Source organism: Danio rerio, chromosome 9 (genome assembly GCF_049306965.1).
Source record: "Danio rerio strain Tuebingen ecotype United States chromosome 9, GRCz12tu, whole genome shotgun sequence".
Classification (NCBI taxonomy): Eukaryota; Metazoa; Chordata; class Actinopteri; order Cypriniformes; family Danionidae; genus Danio; species Danio rerio.
This window is the reverse complement of record NC_133184.1, coordinates 45,772,501-45,790,000: the sequence shown is the minus strand read 5'-3', so window position 1 is coordinate 45,790,000 and position 17,500 is coordinate 45,772,501. Positions and strand designations below refer to the sequence as shown.

Here is a 17,500-nt window from a genome sequence, read left to right as displayed (position 1 = left end):
AGTGCATGTGATTTTGACGTAAAATACACCAAATACTATAAACCATTTTTAATCATGACAATATTTTCATAAAAACAGGTAACACTTTCATTTAAAGTAATGTAGTTACACATGTTCCATGAACTAACTATAGTAAATGCAATGAATTATGCATAATTACACAGAACTAACCCCAAACCTAACCCCTCAGTCTAACCTCAACCACATAGCAAGTAGTACATCTAATTAAATAATATTACTTAATAGTTAAATTAATAGTTACACTGTAAACTACATCCCCCATCAAAATAAAGTGTAACCTAAAAATGTGTTTGACTGTAACAACAATGTAATACAAGAATGTATGAGTCTGTGTTTCCCGCTTTCAAAGAGCCGTGGTGTTTCACAGAAACTTTTTGGTTACTTATTTCCTTTCAACATTTTCTATTTCTAAACCACACCTGCCAAACTTACCTCTAAATCTGATTCAGAGAACAGCCCGTCTACCCATTAAAACCACTCATGGTTTATGTGCTAATGTGAAAATGCAGCCTCGGTGATGGGCTTTTAAAATATAAAGTAAACACAACACAAGAGCAAGGAAGTGAAAAACTGAGGTTTACCATCTAACTTTGCCTGAAGAACACACAAACCCCAATGCTTCCTTTAAAACTCAGATAAATAGATTTTAGGACACTCGGCTAGTCAAAGTAATTCATCAGTAGAAACATCATACAACATAAACATACCTGGATATCCATCATCATCAATATCACCGAGGTTTATGATGGTTTCTCCAAATCGTGCGGCATAAGAGTCACTGCCGACTAACTCAAAGTCAGCCTCCTTCAGTTCAGCCTGAAAAAGAGACAAGATATTTTCAAGACAAGCCTGTTGTAGTTAGCAGATACAAAATCTGAAAACACTAAAATCATATAATGTATGCAATTCTTGCGTCTCTCAACTCATTTAAATTCACAAGTTTTACACTTCCCACACATTGAGTCATGTTTCCACTGTTTATTTAAAGCAAACAGCCTGTCAACCAACCCTTTTTGTGTACTTTAAAAGCATGTACTTTAAAAATGTGCAACCTTTGTTTCAGCTAGCTAGTACTGAGGAAAACAAATTAAGTAAATGAAAATAGTAAAGTGCTAGAAACACTGTGGTAATTGGTACTCGGTGATTATTTTTTGTTTCTCTCATGAGAACTGGAAACATGCTATGTTAGTATGGCTTTTGTGATATTGCTGAAAAACATCCTTTACACAGAACATTCAAAACAATGAGATAAGCCGGCTGAAAATATGCAGATGAGTCATTTTATCTTATGTATTGCAGAAGACTGTAAACACTGTTGACGCCCTAAAATGATCATTACAGTTAAGAATAAATGGGTGTATCTTATGAAAACTGCCTAGAATAAATTGCTTTCAGATATCATCCCCAAAATAAAAAACAATAAAGAAAAGGATAACCCCTAACATTATTATTATTATTATTATTATTATTATTATTATTATTATTAATAAATTATGTTTAAGACACTGTTTTAAAAACATACACTATAGCTACGTTTCTTGTTTTTGCCAAAAAAATAAAAAATAAATAAATAAAATAAATGACAATATTGGTCTTAAATGCTGAATTAAAGACAAGTGTCAAAATATGATATTGATATGCATATAAAATTTAATTCTCCTATTTAGGTTCAGTAAGCATAAAGTACAGACATGTTTTTATTACTATACATTTTAGTGTTTATTTTAATGTTTTAAGTAACATTTTTTAAAATAAAAAGTCAAAAATGTTACATTTTAATTTTAGAGTGTGTGATATATACATATACATGTGATATATACATATACATATGTTACATGCATACATATACTAAATAAGTAAAAATTTACATTATTATAATATACATTTATTATAATAAACACACATTTTAATGGTTCTAAAAATGAGCGTGCTTGCATGAAAGAATGGCTGAATGAATGAATGCATTAATGAATTAATAAATGCATGAAAGAACAAATCAATTAATCCATGAAAGACTTCATGATTGAATGAATGAAAGAATGCATAAAAGAATGAATGCATGAAAGAAAGAAAGAATAAATGAATGAATGAATGAATGAATGCATGAAAGAAAGAACTAATGAATTAATGAATGCATGACATAATTAATAAATGAATGAATGCAAGAATGAATGCATGCATGAAATAAATAAATAAATTAATACATGAAATAATGAATGAATGCATAAAATAAATATTAAACGAATGCATGAATGTATGTATGAATGCATGTATGAAATAATGAATGAAAGAAGGAACAAAAAAATTAAGAAAGAAAGAAAGAAAGAAAGAAAGAAAGAAAGAAAAAAAGAAAGAAAGAAAGAAAGAAAGAAAGAAAGAAAAAGAAAGAAAGAAAGAAAGAATAAATCTTTAAAATAATAAATGAATTAATGTATGAAATATTGAATGAATTCATAAAACAATAAATAAATGAATGCACAAATTATTGCATGAATGAATGAATGAATGAATGAATCAATCAATCAATCAATGAATCAATCAATGAATCAATCAATCAATCAATCAATCAAAATAACATTTTAGGCTATTTTTATTTTTTATTTTTGTTAGAATCATCTATAAAAAACAACCAATAAGTATGCATCAAAGCAATGAACACTGCCTCACCTCTCCCTGGTTGATGTAAACATACACGCGTCCCTCTTCCCGCACTGAGCTGAACATTGGCGCTCCAACCAACAGATCAGACAGTCCATCTGCGTTCAGGTCGACAGCACAAACACTCGCCCCATAATAAGAGCCAAGCTGTAAACAGGAACAAACATGACTATTGTGTCCGAACATCCTTCAGGAACACTTAAAATTCTTGACATTTCTTACCGTCTTGCCCTTGGTTTTGTTAACAATTTTCAAAGTGTTGCCCTCAATCCTAAATATGTAGGCCTAAGAGAGAGGAAAAAATGAGAGCATGAGAATTGGTGGAAAAAGCACACAATAGATTGTATACGCTGGTGAATTTTACAATTCTGTGTGTTTCATAACAAAAAAATGTATGGCAGCTCCTTGATAACTCTTTCTCCAGTCTGTTTCTTGGTAAAACAATTAGAAACCCAAAACTCATAAACACTGCAAACTCAGCACATCTGCAAAAAAGAAAAAAAAAACTACTTCCTTTTCCACACAGATGGAGGAAGAGTTCAGTTTAACTGATTTACCGTTCACAACTGCCTCACAGAGTGGATGTCAAGACAGCAGACATATATTGAATACATGACATGCTTGCCATTGCTTAGTATGGAAATAAACAGATGAAGTTTTTAGGCTGTAACAGGCAGTGTTCAAATTCACTTTTGTTCTCACCTTTCCCAGCACAATCTGACAGCACAGTGTCTTCTTACAACACACAACACTGCGACACATGATAAAAGGTATATTTTCCATGTTTTAAAAGTTTTTGTCCAAACCATCCGCAATAGCGACGCACTACACTCTAAGAAATATTGTGAATTTTTTTGTATTTTATGATTCATGTTTTTATTTTTCCCTATTTATTTATGCTTTCAAATTGTATTGTAAGACATTGATCTTTTTTTCAACAACTATTAACTTGTTTTTTTATTTTAACTTTTTATTGATTTTTCTTATTTCAAATAATGCAGATGAATATCAAATGCAGAGAATTAACATAAAAGCAGAACAAAGAATAAATAAATACAATAAAAAAATAACGTCATATAAATTGCTTAAGTAAACCAAACCAAACCAAAAAAAAGGGGGGTGGGGGGCTGTTAATATTAGAGCCTTAATTATTACTTTGTCTCATTACATGTTTGCTAGCATTGTGAATCTCAGAAATTTTCCTCATTTATTAAAATAAATTTCAATCCTTCCAAGTAAACTGTAGGAGAGTTTTTCAAAAGCTGCAACTTGTCCTAACTCTGAGATCCACTCGAAGATCGGAGGTCTACTGGAACATTTTCCATTTTTTTATAATGCATTTTATTTAAAGGCGCCTTTCATGACACTCAAGGTCACTGTACAGGACAGCTAGAACAATCAGTTTAAATAAAAACACAATAAAAGTCAATAGAATACAATACAAACTTTAAAATGCAGTCAGGTTAAAGAGAATAAGCTGTTCTAAGCAGATGTGTTTGAGTTTGTATTTAAAATGTGAAAGAGAGTCTAAATTACAGAGATCAGGAGGAAGTAAATTCCAAAGCTGAGGAGCAGACTGGCTGACGGATCTGCTCCCCATGGTGACAAGGCACAGAGGGAACAGTGAGATGAATGGAAGAAGAAGACCTGAGTGTTTGAGAAGATGTGGCGATATGAACAAGGTTAGTAAGGTATGGAGGAGTGAGATTGTGGACGGCTTTAAAAGTGAGAAGATGTATTTCATAATTAATTCTGAAAAAGATGGGAAGCTAGTGAAGCTGTTGTGGAATGGGTGTGATGTGACTGACAGAGGGAGTTTTTTGTGATAATACGTGCTGAAGCGTTTAGTACCAGTTGTAATTTATAAAATCGTAATTTTTAAGTTTTATTAAGGAGGCCAAACAGAAGGGAATTACAGAAGTCTAAATGGGATGTGACTAAACAATGAACAAGAATGGCAGCTTAATGAGGTGTGAGGGGAAGACGTAAGAACTAATTTACTAGTTCTGCAGAACTAATATTTTGACTCGTTTAACTGATGAGTAGTGCATAATATTTAAAAGCTTCTTGGACAGTACCTTTAATATTGCAGACCATGTTATCAATATTTGTACCCTCAGGAGAATAGTTTAATGTGATCTATTGTCTGATTTGATGTTGTATATTAGGGCATAACAACCTTGCTGCTAAAGGTATTAAAATAATTTTTAAAAAAGTCACTTTGTTAAACTGTAAAGTTGAATTCTCAACATCAAAAGTCGACAGAGCAGAGATTAACATCCCATAAAGCATTTAACAACTGTAAATAAATGGAAAACACTTGTAAATCACAGAATAAGATATTGTTTACTGTAGAGAGTTATTAGTTTCTATTTCTTGACTGAAAAACTACATAAACTACTATGGAATTAATCATCTCAGATGCTGATTTTGTGCTTTATTCGGTGGTAAATACTACCAGTGTGAGTTTGAATACCATTTTACATGACATTTATAGCAATACTGAAAGTGGCAGCAGATAGTTAACCTCAGATCTTTAAAAAAAAAAGAAAAGAAAAGAAAAATAGCAACCAAATTTTTTGTCACTGGAATCTTGTTGCATTTCGTGTTGTTAGGAAAAGGTGAAAGCTTGAGAATTGGAATAATAATCTACTTCATATTTTGATCTGTGGCAGAATCACTACAACCACAGACATGCATGGCAAAATGTACCTTCAATGAGTAGAAATGTACAAATTAGCAACCCTAAATATGTGACCCTGGAACACAAAACCAGTCATAGGTGTGATTTGTTTTAGTTTAAATTGAGAATTAATGAGCTTTCCATTTTTGTACACTTTATTAAGATAGGACATATGATATTTGGTCATTGAAAATTTTTAATCTAAGGGTAACAAAATCCAAAATATTAAGAAAAATAGCATTTGGATTTGACTAAATGTTTGTCCAAATGCATATTGCTAATCAAAAATTGAATCATGATATTTATACAGTGGGATATTTACAAAATGTCTGCATGAAGCATCTTCTTTACTTAATAGTCTAATGATTTTTTACATAAAAGAAAACTGTACAATCATGTATTTAGCCTATTCCAAAAAATATACCCGTGCAACTTAACACTGGTTTTTGCAATCCAGGGTCACATATTCGGAATTCCTGCCCCATTTTGCACCGCTATTTACTACATTTTTTACATTATTAAACAAAAATGTTTTAAAGTTACATGCTAACCAGGTTTTCTTCAACCTCAAAGTGCTCATTTGTAAAAATTATTGAGTTTTCCAATAACAGTAGGCAGGATTTACAGTTCACAAAAGCAGAGCCACACTCCCCAGCAAATGTTTAACACCGAAAGAGAAGTATTTAAGACTGAAGTAGCAAAAGATTCAATATATGGCAACTGCAATACTTAGTAAAGAAAACTAAACACCTTTTTTAAATACTAACTATTTAGTAACACATACTAATTTTACAGTCTTGTTTCAAATGTACATACTTTATACGTATCATAGCCATTACTTAAATTCTGTAATAACTAAATTTACCCGAACATAACCATATGTATTTCTGATCAATGTAATCTGTCATTGAATGTGAAGAACATGTACTGCAAGTAAAACAGGGTTGACTTTATTCTTAAATTCCAAATTTTAAATAAAAAATGAAAATTTAGTATTATTTATTTATGTGATATATATTTATTTGCGATAAGACTGCATTGTATGTGGTGACTTAACCTGACAATTAGGCATACAGAAGAGTAAATGTGTGCACATTTAGGAACTGTGTTCAAAATGATTACTTCCCAACTAGAACTAGATTAATAATATATCTATAATCCTTTCTAATCTGCTTTATTATTAAAAGAAAATTGGTCCTCTTAAATGTTCAAGTCAAGGTTATGGCGTTGATATGTGCTAATAATCAGAGAGGTGAAAAGGATGATGATTGTGATGGTGTAAACCCTTACTTTACCAGTCTGTTCATGCTGAGGAGCACCACCGACTATCTCAGTGCTTTGAGGATCTAGAAAGTGTCCAGCACTAACAGAGTAACCTGATGGGGGGAAAAACATACTGTAAATAATGGTGAAATGTGCCAATGGCCTATTCAGAGTCTCAAAAGACTAAAATCTGGTCAATTAGTAACAAACAAGTAATTATTATAAAAATATTTCTAATTAACACTTACATTTTACATGCATTTATTTAGAGGTTACAACACTTGTTTACAATGTATACAATGCAAAAATCAAGAGCTAATATGAGGAACTGCCATGTTACGGATGGGTTGCCAAGACATGAAAAACAGCAACACTTCAGCCACGTCATATTTTGCAACAATTACAGGCATTTGCAGGTTGTGCAACAGCGTCTGTTTCCTGTTCCAATACAAAACATTATAAGCTTTTATGTTTCCTGCAGTGAATTTGAAAAAGCTGATCATGTTGCTTAACTTAAAAAAAAACTTGTTTACAATCAACATAATTTTAAATAAATAATAAACAAACATTCTTAGTTTTTTTTGGGGTATGAAAAGATTCCATGGATGTGTAAATGTAAGTGTAAATAATACTAATAATCCTAATAATAGTAAGAATAGTACTATTTAGGCATGTTTTAAAACCTAGTATGTTGGCATGTTTGTAAACTAAGCTGCTTTCTTAGCCAACATTACAAGTGAATAATTTCAGATTAAGGGCACATATTTAATGATATAGGCGTTAAGTCTAAAGTGCATAACGCAAAAGCATTCAGGACGTGTCCGAATCCACTTTTGCAATTTTGAGGATGGAAAAATACATTTTGTGCCCTGATGCATGGTCTAACAGGGTTGTACTTATTATTTTAATGAGTTATGGTTGTGTTTTGCACAAGTTTTGCATCAGTCTCATCTCCCATTCCCTTTAAGAGTCTGCAGTGTGTGGATAAAGAACGAGTCTCCTGCATTCCGCCTCTTTACTTTCTCTTTAATTCACTTTTACTCTTTACTTTTCTCCTTCACTTTTGTGGATAAATTTATTTGTCAAGCGCAAGGATTTGTTTCAAAACTATTTTCAAGTTCAGTTCTAATTTTGACCTATTCTTATACCCAACAGGTGATCAAATCTGAACTTGTTTTAAATTTAAGCAATTATAAATATGCATATAATAAATAATACGGATATTACTAATAATTTAAAAATACTGAAAATAGCCCCCCGAGATGAAGGCATGGAGGCAATGGTTTTTATATATATGTAGAAAATAATACTTTTTGTATCACTTTAATCCTTTAATTTTGTTCATATGTAAAGATATTTGTGTATTGCTGTACATCCTTTGTGTATTAAATTGTGTATGTGTTTTGAACCTGCAAAGGCACATAGCTAACGTGATCTGCGCTAGACTTTAGACCAGCTTTTTGTTGGTCAACTGCGCAGTCTATTTCAGTTCCTTAAAATAGCAACGCGCCAACAATGCGCCTTAACACACTTAGGTATCTCATGAGCAGCAAAATAAAGCTATCTTTCCTACATTTACTAACTATTACTAGCATTACCATTTAGTCAACTCACCTAAATAACTGCCATAGAGAACATCACTGTCATCATCCACATAAGCAGCTGATATGTTGCTTGTTGTGTTGACGACCAGAACAGATCCAGTCCAGTATGAGGTACCAGGAGCTCCCATAACCATTAAATCCTGCAAACACAATGTACTGTATAGTTGAAACAAATCAACTGAACTCAATGCAAATTCAATTAAATGCCATGGACGCTCCATATACCTCTGTGAATGAGTTTGATATTCCTGCTTGGCATGACCCATAACCCTCACCAAACCTTCTTTGATGATCTAAAGTGAGAAAAATAAATCAAAAACTGCTGTTGATTGACGTTTAAAGAATTACACCGGGTTTTAATTTTTGAATTTCAATGCAACAAGAAGTAATAGACATCTGTACCTTTATAGCAGGGGATAATATGACTGGCGTGTTTCAAATCTGGGCTGAATCTGAAGCAAACACCATGCGGCAGCTTGTTCTGATTGTCTTTACTGGAGTAGAAAACATTCTTCCATCGATGTCCACATGCCTAAAATTCAAACCAGAAGATATTGGGGTGGTTATTTGGAGGACGACTGATAATAGTTCAGAAAAAAAAACTCAATTTTGTTTAATTCCATTTTCAACTTTTCGCTTTGACTCTTCATTTTACATGCATTTACTTACAAGGAACTATCATAACGAATGCATGCCTTAGACTTAAGACTTACCAAAACATGGCCTTTTGAGGCCTGCCGGGACAAACTCACACCCAGCCACTGGTTATCATTCTCTGCCAAACAGTGTCTTCCACAGCGCTGCACACCTCCTGAAAACATTTACAGACATGCACTAATTATTATACAACAATCAATTTGATTAGGGAAAACTGTGCAAAACATTAGAGGCATGCAGAACAAATGTTCTCAAGAAAATTCACACCTGTCGCTCAAGCATCAACACAGGATGACAAGCTTGTGGTCTAACTTGCAAACACAAGGCTACAAATATCTCCAAAAGTATCATGTGTAGAAGTCTTCTTTTCTTAGACATAGTGTCAAGCGAACTAAAGATGAACCTGTTATTTCTTTCATTCTCTTTTGGAGAATTGTCTGACCATTTTATTCCAGACCTGTTGGTTCTACAGTATTATCTTCTACAGTAGATGTTTGTTGGGGAATTGTGGTTGCTAATTTTAATGTTTTTTTTTTTCTTTGGGGCAATGGTTGCTAGAGTGTTACAAAGTGGCACAAATAAAAAGAACCACAAGAACCAAATCTGGTTCCTAAATTTAGCTCAGCTCTCTGAATGAAAGTATTATATTTTCAAGCCAAACTTGTAAGTAACATTGTATTTTGATGGTCCCTTTTAGACATTCTCTTTACTTACTTTAAGTAACTTTGTCAAACACAAGTCATTGAAGTGTTAGTAGACTGTCTGCTTAACACCATTTTAAAGTTCTGCATTGTACCATTGACTATAATTTAGACAAAAAATATAAATACACTTCACAAGTACAAATCAACTTCTTCAAGACCAACACAAATGCAAACAGACACAAATTTGAACTGGCAAAACAATTTATGTGTTTTGCCAGTTGAACAACAGCTGAGAGCCTGAAAATACACACACTTTAAAACACTATTTAAATATTTTGAAAAAGATATCGTTATAATATCAGTAAAGATTGTGACTTTATGTGCGCACATATTTCATGTTTTGTCTGTAGCTGTAACTGAGTACTTGATTAAGCCTCTTATAAAGAAACCACAACTGGATCCCAGCAACTAAGCTAACTATAGGCCTATTTTAATTCTTCCACTTATGTCTAAAATACTAGAAAGAGTTGTTTCTACCCAAATATGTTCCTTAGCAAAGATTAACAACAGTGTTTCAGTCAGGTTTTCAGGCCTCATCACAGTACGGAAACCACATTAGTGAAATTATTTACTCGATTTGGATAAAAAGGACCTCCGTCAACAACTGGCCTGACATGCATAATATAACAAGGATTTTTCCTTAGAAACACAAATATAAAAATAAAGATAATGATTGTTCACACACAATTTTAGTTGTACTGGCAAATAAGTGCAAATGATTATCATTTGCCAAAAACAAACCTTTCACAAAATCCAAGTTCCAGTGTTACTTATTATTTCTGCGTTATATCGCGATATGCATACAATTTCACCAGATGGTTTAAATCGCTCTATTTGGTAAGAATTCAGGTACAAAAATTGAATAATCAAATGAAAAATAGCACGGCATAGTCTTCATTATACAAATTATTCAATAAAATCATGTTTAATAAACTTACAAATGGTACAATTTCTTACTGCCTGAATGCTTTAAACTCTCATGATTAGGCATGAGCCGGTATAAGATTCTGATGGTACAGTATGATAACCTTGGATAAAACCATCACGGTTTCCCAGTATTGTTATTACTGTATGCTCTAAAATAATTATTTTTAAATGTCTGGGTAAAAAACAAAAACTTTTTTCCCCTTTGAACACAATATATTTTATTTTGAGTCACATTTAAAATATTTTGAAACAGGGAACATGTCAGGCTAAATAATTCAAGCGAAACATTAACTTCTGCTGTCTTAATTTCTTAATTTCTTAATTTTAAAATAGCATCTTTGGATATATTTTCTGCTGGACATACTGTTGTCCTAAAAAAATTAAAAATTAAACATTTTAACATTTCAGGAACGATATAGCAGAAAATGTTGGCGGTTTTAAAAAAACCTTGACTTTTCCAAACAACGGTATACTCTGAAAATCGTCCCATGCCTACTCATGACATGCTTATACAGTCACAGGCTTTAAAAACACATGCAAATGATTAAACATATCAAACTTTTGCTCCATTATTCACAGTAAAAATCTTCAATGACTCCACAAATCTCATGTTCTGTACTGCAGCTCCTGGTCAACTGTATTCCCTAGTCAACATTGCAGATCCTGCGATGTGACTACACTGTAAAAAATGTTGGGTTCCACACAATTCATTCATATTGTCCCAAAACAAAATGGTTACCTTCATCAATGTTACAAATTTAAGTGGATTGAACATAAAATATTTAAGTTGTTTCCCTAAAAAAAAGGTAAGAATTGTGTTGGTTCAGCTCATATAAAATAAGTAGTTTGAACAAGCAGCAAAAATCCTTTTTGGAGTGTATTGTGGACACACACTTTGTGATATCGATGCTAAAATTATATATTGTGCCGCACTATAATAAAATTATAGTGGGTCAGTAGCTTGACCCACTATAAAGCCTATCGCCCATCCCTTGTTTCAGATTTGGGAGTATAAGCATCCTCTTCCGGACAGGAGGAAACCCTCCACAGTCTGTCTGACCCTGCATGGGGAATTCATTCACAGGACGTTTTCACAGTCAGGGGTCTAGAAAGCACACACGGGTTCAGTCAGAGCATATTCGCAAGTGTCAAGTCTAAACAGTATGAAGTGGTCATTTGTAAACGGTCAACTGTTCAAAGTTTGCCAACAACAAACAGACGGAAGGGAGAGGAAGAACATCCCTGTGGACACAGTGAGATGACTTTTATGAAGAGCATTAACAAGCATTGTTACAGTAAATAGATGTTTAAATAGATGACATGTTATGGTAAATAGATTTTTAAATAGACGTTAAAATAATCTTTAAAGTACTTCATAAATATAACTAGCACATTTATGTATTTTCTAAGACTATTAGTGAAACTGCTTCTATTTCACATGCTTTGATTATATTATCAGGAGTGCTGGGCAAATATTAATTCAATAATTAATTCATAAAAATAAATGTTTGTTTTGACATTTTACATACGTGTGCTGTGTATACTTATTATCCATATGTAAATAGACAAAGAAATAAAGTAGACATGAAAAAAATATTTATTTATATTTAGATATAAAATGTGTATATGACACAAATTAAATATATATATATATATATATATATATATATATATATATATATATATATATATATATATATATATATATATATATATATATATATATATATATATATATATATATATATATATATATATATATATATATATATATATAAATAAATCTCCTGAATTTTTAGCCCGCCTTTATTTTTCCCCCAATTTCTGTTTAATGGAGAGCTGATTTTTTTTCAACACATTTCTAAACATAATAGTTTTAATAACTCATTTCTAATAACTGATTTATTTTATCTTTGCCATGATGACAGGAAATAATATTTGACTAAATATTTTTTAAGACACTTCTATACAGCTTAAAGTGACATTTAAAGGCTTAACTAGGTTAATTAGGTTAACTAGGCAGATTAGAGTAATAAGGCAAGGTATTGTATAACCATGGTTAGACTATCGAAAACATACATAGCTTAACTAATCACTATAAATATTTGCCCAGAACTTAAAAAATTGAATTGTAAAACAAATTACTAAGTAACAAAAGTGCCAATACATTTCAGAAATAGCTTTGGTTGTAATTGCTTTAAGCTGATGATCACTGCATGATTTGAGAATGATCCAAAAGGTATCTTGTGCTTAACCATTTAAGGTGACTACTTGAAAAAAAAAAGTGTTTTGGTCCACATCTTGGATTGAATAATGTATACTAATACAACTCTGATAGTTCTTACAATAACCCATTATAATGATAACTTATGGATAAAAGGTCAACCAGGCGGTTACAATGCCCATCAAAGGCTTAAAAAAACAACACCAACAACAACAATCTGCTTACAACCCTAAAACCTGTTTTTACAACATAACTTCACATAGAAAGTATATGTTCATATTAAATTAAAACATCTGTTTATATTATTCATATTAAGTTGTTCATATTATTCAAAACAACTTATCACAGAGTTACGGGATCATAAAAATATCATCCTCTAAACATTTTTTAGATTTTAAACGAGGAAAATCAACATGCGTTATGGATGTGACAAAAAAGCATGCAAGTTTGCAGTAAACAACATACTTTGTAGAAATTCTGTGAATTAAACTGCACAACCCAAAAGATATAATGATAAACAAAAGGTAAAAGAGCTGACTCTCTAGAACAAAAAATATTGATTTGATTTTATTTTAACTTTTTTGCTTTTCTGAGGAAAAAGCTTCATTAGATGTGACATGCCACTGTTATGGATGTGACAGATGTGAAATATCCGCTGGAGTGACTTTAGTTAATCAAATATAAATGTTTGCAAACACTGACTGAGACATTTTTGAGCATTTTTAAAAGTACCGTAAAATACTTGCTTACACAAAATATGTAGAAACGGTTTCTCTATTTTGGTGAAAACATAATTTTCTTTCATGGCAAGGTTGACATTTGCATAGAATTGCTCAATATTTTAAAGCTTTGCTAAGCATTTAGACCCCACATGTACTATCGACACATTACATCCTGTTTAGTCACTTTATTTTAATATTACTATTAACAAACCATTAACTAAGACTTTCAGCTCAACAAACTACTAATTTCCTTCATATTAACAGTAAAGTAGTAGTTGGTTTTATGTATAGAGTAGAATTAGGTATGCAGATCATACTTTTAAGTACTAATAAAAAGCCAATATCTTAGGAATATACCAGTAGTTAAACTAGGTTATTGGTACTTTAACTAAAGTGTTACTTATTGTGTTATTGATAAAACTGGTAATGTTATTCTACAATACAATTAGTTGGAAATAAGGCTGGACAATATATCGTTTCAGCATCAATATCACAATGTGTGCATCCGCAATAGTCACATCGCAAAGACCTGCAATGTTTAGTTGAGTTTGCAGTGTAATTTTTACACATACACACAAAACCATAATGCATGCACTGTTTATTTCACTTGTATCTTTGCTTTGTTACATTTGTCTATGCTTGTAGTTTGTTTATCACATTATGCATGATTCACTCCCCTACAGAATCCCCCCAGTCAATCAAAATGAATACATTCGGTAACACTTCATAGACCAGTTCTCACTATTAACTAGTTGCTTATTAGCATGCATGTAATTGAGATATTGGCTGCTTATAAAGCACATGTTCTGTGTGATCTTATTCTACATCCCTAATCCTACCCAATACCTAAACTACCACAATAACTCGTAATAAGTAGCAAATTAGGAGTTTATTGAAGAAAAGGCAAAATGGTTTGCTATGAGTGAGAGCTGAACCTTAAAATAAAGCATGACTAAAAATTCTTTCCAACTACCTGTATATCGCAATATATATCACAGAAAAACAAAATACTGCAATGCCAGATTTTTTCCAACACCATGCAGCCCTAGTTGGAAATCACCACATCCTATTTAACTTTTAAAAACAATTCTACTTATAGATGCAGTGAAACATCATGCTAGCGGAACGTTTGATAAGGTAATGGAGGGAAAACCTACCAACAGGGAGCTGCTCACACTGGCTGTTCAACATACTGCAGTTGTAGATGGCTCCAGGACTTTTGATATTAGGATAAAAGCTGGAATTGGCCACAGGCGCTCCAACTAACAACCTGAACAATAAATATAACATTAAAAAAGAACGTACTGATTTGATTTATGAGTAAATCTGGGTAAGTACTAGTTTATGTATAAAGTGTCTTTTGTGATAATGTGTAATAAAATATAAATATAAAATCTATATTGTTAAATGAATGATTCATTATAAATTATGAACGGAAGGAATGGATATTAGTACAATGTAGTCTCTGAATGAATGGAGGTTTTAAAAGCAGCAAGCACAGATATGAATGGAGCATTTCAGCCATCTACTGTTGTATGTTCTACAGCCATGAAGTCAGGGTCAGTTGACCAGGACTTGGGGCAAAAACATGCTCATATGAGATACGCTCACATGATCTTCTGCAATATTCGATACATTTCACAATATTCCACATAAGCATGTCTGAATGTGATATTTTGGATTCTCTCAAACAATGCATGTGAAGAACCACTCCCTTCAAACTGTTATAAAGCCTACTGTCAGTATTAGACAGTGTATAAATGTATACTTGTATACTATTTGAAGTGTTAGTTTACATGAAAATAAAAATTCTGTCATAATTTACTCACTCTTTACTTGTTTCAAACCTTTATGAGTCTCTTTCTTCTGTTAAACACAAAAGGAGATATTTTGAAGAAAGCTGGAAGCCTATAACCATTGACTTCCAATGCATTTTTACATAATATGTCAATAGTTACAGGATTACAGCTTTCTTTAAAACATCTTAACTTGTGTTAAACAGAAGAAAGAGACTCATAGAGGTCAAGCACTTGAGTGTGAGAAAATTGTGAGCACTTTTTAGTCTAATTTCTGCACGAACTATCCCTTTAAAGTTCATTGTAATGGTAAAAGCTACAATACTTACTCTGAGAATATATTTCATTTCATTCCCTCAACTGACATAAAACAGCTACTCGAAAAAAGTCCTCAAACATGAAGAAAACGCCCCTGACTATAGGTACAATCCGCGCAACAAATATTAACTTAGTTAACTTTTCCAATGAAGTTGCCTCAAACTCTTACCATGTGTTCTCATTATGCTGGTGAAGCAGAACAGAGTATCCGAATAATGATCCGTTTGGTCCGTTAAAAACTAAAGGATGCTCCACATCCAGATTGTAGCAATCGCACAGAATCAACAGGTACCACAGGATCCCAAATCCAGATGTCCACTTCAGCAAATCTCCAGTGAGTTGTGATGAAATCATCTCGTCATCAGTCAGAGCACCACACGCAGATAACAGCAGAGAGCCAGCGCTGCCTTCAAACAAAAGTGCAAAGAGTTCGGCTTAACTTTTAGTTGATGTATCAGGAAGTTGTCATTGTGCTTGTGAACTCGAGATGTGCGCTCGCCTGTTGCGCTCCCGCACCTCTTCTGCTGGAGCGCGCCTCGTGTTTCAGTGACGTCACAGCGCTCAGAGTGAAGGGAAGCCTTTGAAGTGGGAGTGGGCGCGCCGCAGGGGCGGGAACACGCTCTGAGCGCCGGACACTCTCTGGGGCAGAGCGTTAAAGCGCGTCATCGCTGGAAACTACTGAAGAAAAAATGAAAAACGCGATGAAGCTGCTAACTGTTATACTTGTTGCAAGTTCTGTGTGCTGCCCAAGAGCCATGCTGGACAGCTCGTAAAAGTACAACCTTGTTAATACTATTTTACGACTGTTTTTTCATAATGCACGCTCAATCACTTGGTTCGACACAGGTCACTTAAGGAAGTTAGTTTATAATAATAGTAGAGCCTAAAAGAAGAAGAAAACAATACAGCAATTAACTCACCTAAGTCTTAATGAAATCTGTGAACTGTAGTTGTATTCATTTTACTTTGGCTCATAGTCCCTTTATTCATCAGGGTTCGCCACAGCGGAATGAACCACCATCTTGTTCAGCATATGTTTTATACAGCGGATGCCCTTCCAGCTGCAACCCAGAACTGGGAAACATCCATACACTTTCATTCACACACTTACACTATATAGCCAATTTAGTCTATTCAGTTCACCTATAACGCATGGATTGTGGAGTAAACAGGAGCAAGCGGAGGAAATCCACACCAACACAGGGAGAACATGCTAACTCCACGCAGAAATGCCAACTGACCCAGCTTGGGCTCGAAACAGCGACCTTCTTGCTGTGAGGCGACAGTGCTAACCACTGAGCCAAGGTGTCACCCTGTATTAGGTTAGTCAGCATTAAAATCATTTTAAGAGTGATTGAACTATTTTTTCACGAACAGAATATTTGTAAAAAATACTACAAATAAAATTCAGCAAGATTTTCCAGGTCACATGGTTGACTTCAGACAGAAAATGCTAACATTTTGTTCATACGTAAACCTTAGATTTAAAGGACATGGAAGCAATTACGAAAGAATGCAATGGGTTTTATGGACAGTTGGTAATGTCTCACAACAATAAACAAATACACACTAATTGGTGCTTCTTAAAAGCCTAGTAAAAACAGACATTTCTGGGTGATCTCTGTGGCTGTTGTCTAACTAAAAATATCTTCATGATCAAGTTTCATGTTGACGTTAGATTTAGCTTGATATTTTTAAGGCATAGTTCACACACACACACACACACACACACACACACACACACACACACACACACACACACACACACACACACACACACACACACACACACACACACACACACACACACACAAAACATTTCATAACCATTTACATACACTCAAGTGGTGCTAAACTTCAGTGAGTTTCTTTCTTCTGTCGAACACAAAATCAGGATATTCTGGAGAATGTTATAAACCAGCA

At 33.2% G+C, this 17,500-nt stretch overlaps 1 protein-coding gene across 10 annotated transcripts in view; it reads right to left on the bottom strand.

Moving 5' to 3' along the window:
• The window catches only part of itga4 (integrin alpha 4), a 107,906-nt gene that overhangs the window by 40,345 nt on the left and 50,061 nt on the right, over window positions 1-17,500 (bottom strand). For 3 of the 10 annotated variants that reach the window (XM_073913150.1, XM_073913147.1, XM_073913149.1), the window contains 11 exons: window positions 16,094-16,255; window positions 15,747-15,984; window positions 14,621-14,733; window positions 8,943-9,040; window positions 8,632-8,761; window positions 8,455-8,522; window positions 8,240-8,369; window positions 6,653-6,738; window positions 2,902-2,964; window positions 2,689-2,826; window positions 729-837 (listed from right to left, as the gene is read on the bottom strand). In XM_073913150.1, the coding sequence (XP_073769251.1) occupies window positions 729-837; window positions 2,689-2,826; window positions 2,902-2,964; window positions 6,653-6,738; window positions 8,240-8,369; window positions 8,455-8,522; window positions 8,632-8,761; window positions 8,943-9,040; window positions 14,621-14,733; window positions 15,747-15,931 (1,120 nt within the window). In that variant the 5' untranslated portion in view covers window positions 15,932-15,984; window positions 16,094-16,255. The other 7 variants (XM_073913152.1, XM_073913151.1, XM_068223674.2 and 4 more) reach the window with 5 other exon arrangements.